Source organism: Nicotiana tomentosiformis, chromosome 5 (assembly GCF_000390325.3).
Source record: "Nicotiana tomentosiformis chromosome 5, ASM39032v3, whole genome shotgun sequence".
NCBI classification, from domain to species: domain Eukaryota; kingdom Viridiplantae; phylum Streptophyta; class Magnoliopsida; order Solanales; family Solanaceae; genus Nicotiana; species Nicotiana tomentosiformis.
The window spans coordinates 120,175,790-120,177,699 of record NC_090816.1 but is presented as its reverse complement, the minus strand read 5'-3'; the positions used below and the strand labels follow the sequence as shown (position 1 = coordinate 120,177,699).

At 46.4% G+C, this 1,910-nt stretch overlaps 2 protein-coding genes across 2 annotated transcripts; both read right to left on the bottom strand.

The window, feature by feature from the left end:
* Nucleotides 1–404: 404 nt before the first annotated feature.
* LOC138893070 (uncharacterized) lies at nucleotides 405–737 on the bottom strand. The gene has a single exon (XM_070176840.1). It carries the CDS (start codon nucleotides 735–737, stop codon nucleotides 405–407), a length of 333 nt encoding a protein of 110 aa, XP_070032941.1.
* Nucleotides 738–1,490: 753 nt separating this feature from the next.
* LOC138893069 (uncharacterized) lies at nucleotides 1,491–1,910 on the bottom strand. The gene has a single exon (XM_070176839.1). It carries the CDS (start codon nucleotides 1,908–1,910, stop codon nucleotides 1,491–1,493), a length of 420 nt encoding a protein of 139 aa, XP_070032940.1.

Sequence of the window (1,910 nt, the reverse complement as noted above, 5' to 3'; positions counted from 1 at the left end):
ATGTCTTGCTTGATCACCTCTCCCCAATACTTCTTAGGCACCTTCTACATCTTATACTTTTTGAACTATACCGCTTACATCTCCTTACTGGGGCATTTGGACTTCTCTTCCGCACATGTCCGAACCATCTAAGCCTAGTTTTCCGCATCTTGTCATCTATTGAGGCCACGCCCACCTTCTCTCGAATATCTTCATTTCTAATCTTATCCATCATAGTGTCCGCACATTTATCTCAACATCATCATTTCTGCTACTTTCATTCTCTAGATATGCAAGTTCTTAACCGGCCAACACTCTGCCTTATACAACATGGCTGGTCTAACCACCGCTCTATAGAATTTACCTTTGAGTCTCAGTTATACCTTCTTGTCAAATAGGACTCCAGAGGATAACCTCCACTTCATCTACCCCACCCCTATACGGTGTACAACATCTTCGTCGATCTCCCCATCCCCTTGTATAACCGACCCAAGGTATTTGAAACTGCTTCTCTTGGGGATGACCTGTGATTCAAGCATCACATCCACACCCACTTCCCTCGACTCGGCCCTGAACTTGCACTCTAGGTATTCTGTCTTAGTTCTGCTAAACTTGAAGCCTTTAGACTTAAGGGCGTGTCTCCAAACCTCCAGCTTCTCAGTAACGCCGCCTCGCGTCTCATCAATCAGAACTATGTCGGCAGCAAATAACATACACCATGGCACATCCCCTTGAATATGGTGCGTCAGTGCGTCCATTACCACGACATATAAAAATGGGCTAAGCGCAGATACTTGGTGCAGTCTCATAACAACCGAAAAATGCTCGGAGTTGCCTCCCACCATCCTAACCCGGGTCTTAGCTCCTTCATATATGTCTTTAATAGCCCTAATGTAAGCAACCAGCATGCCTTTCGCCTCGAGGCATCTCTAAAGAACCTCTCTAGGTACCTTGTCATACGCTTTCTCCAGGTCAATAAAAACCATGTGCAGATCCTTCTTCCTATCCCTGTAATGTTCCACCAACCTTCTAATAAAGTGGATAGCCTCCGTAGTTGAACGACCCGGCATGAACCCGAATTGGTTATCAGATACAGACACAATTCTCCTCACCCTCTTTTCCACCACCCTCTCCCAAACTTTCATGGTATGACTTAGTAACTTGATATCCTTATAGTTGTTACAATTCTGGATATCACCTTTGTTCTTGTACAACGGTACCATCGTGCTCCACCTCCACTCATCCGACATCCTCTTCGTCCTGAGAATAATATTGAACATCCTAGTCAGCCACTCCAAACCTGCTTTGCCCACACTCCTCCAAAATTCAACCGAAATTTTATCTGGTCTGGTCGCTCTACCCCTACTCATCATACACATAGCTCCCTCGACCTCATCAACCCTAATGCGTCTACAATACCCAAAGTTTCGGTGACTCACGGGATGCCCCAAAACACCTAGCACTATATCCATGTCTCCATCTTCATTCATAAATCTATGAAAGTAAGTTTGTCATCTCCTCTTAATTTGTGCCTCTCCCGTCAATACTCTGTTGTGCTCATCTCTGATGCACCTCACTTGGTCCAGATCCCGAGCCTTCCTCTCTCTTGCCTTGGCCAATCGGAAGAGCTTTTTATCCCCGCCTTTGTCCGCCAGTTCCTTGTACAGATGAGCAAACGCAACATTCTTAGCCTTTGTGACCGCCAACTTCGTCTCCCTCCTAGCTACCTTATACCTCTCTAAGTTCATTCTCCTCTCCTCCCCGTCTGTGCTCCCTATTAACCTTAGGTACGCCGCCTTCTTCTCTTCTACTTTGCCTTGGACCACTTCACTCCACCACCAGTCGCCTTTGTGCATGTCAGTGTATCCTTTCGAGACCCCTAACACCTCTTTTGCCACCTCCCTAATATAGTGTGCCGTCGTCGCCCACAT

Coding starts and splice junctions, on each gene's coding strand:
- LOC138893069 (XM_070176839.1), bottom strand. CDS start 1,910: ATGTGGGCGACGACGGCACACTATATTAGGGAGGTGGCAAAAGAGGTG.
- LOC138893070 (XM_070176840.1), bottom strand. CDS start 737: ATGGACGCACTGACGCACCATATTCAAGGGGATGTGCCATGGTGTATG.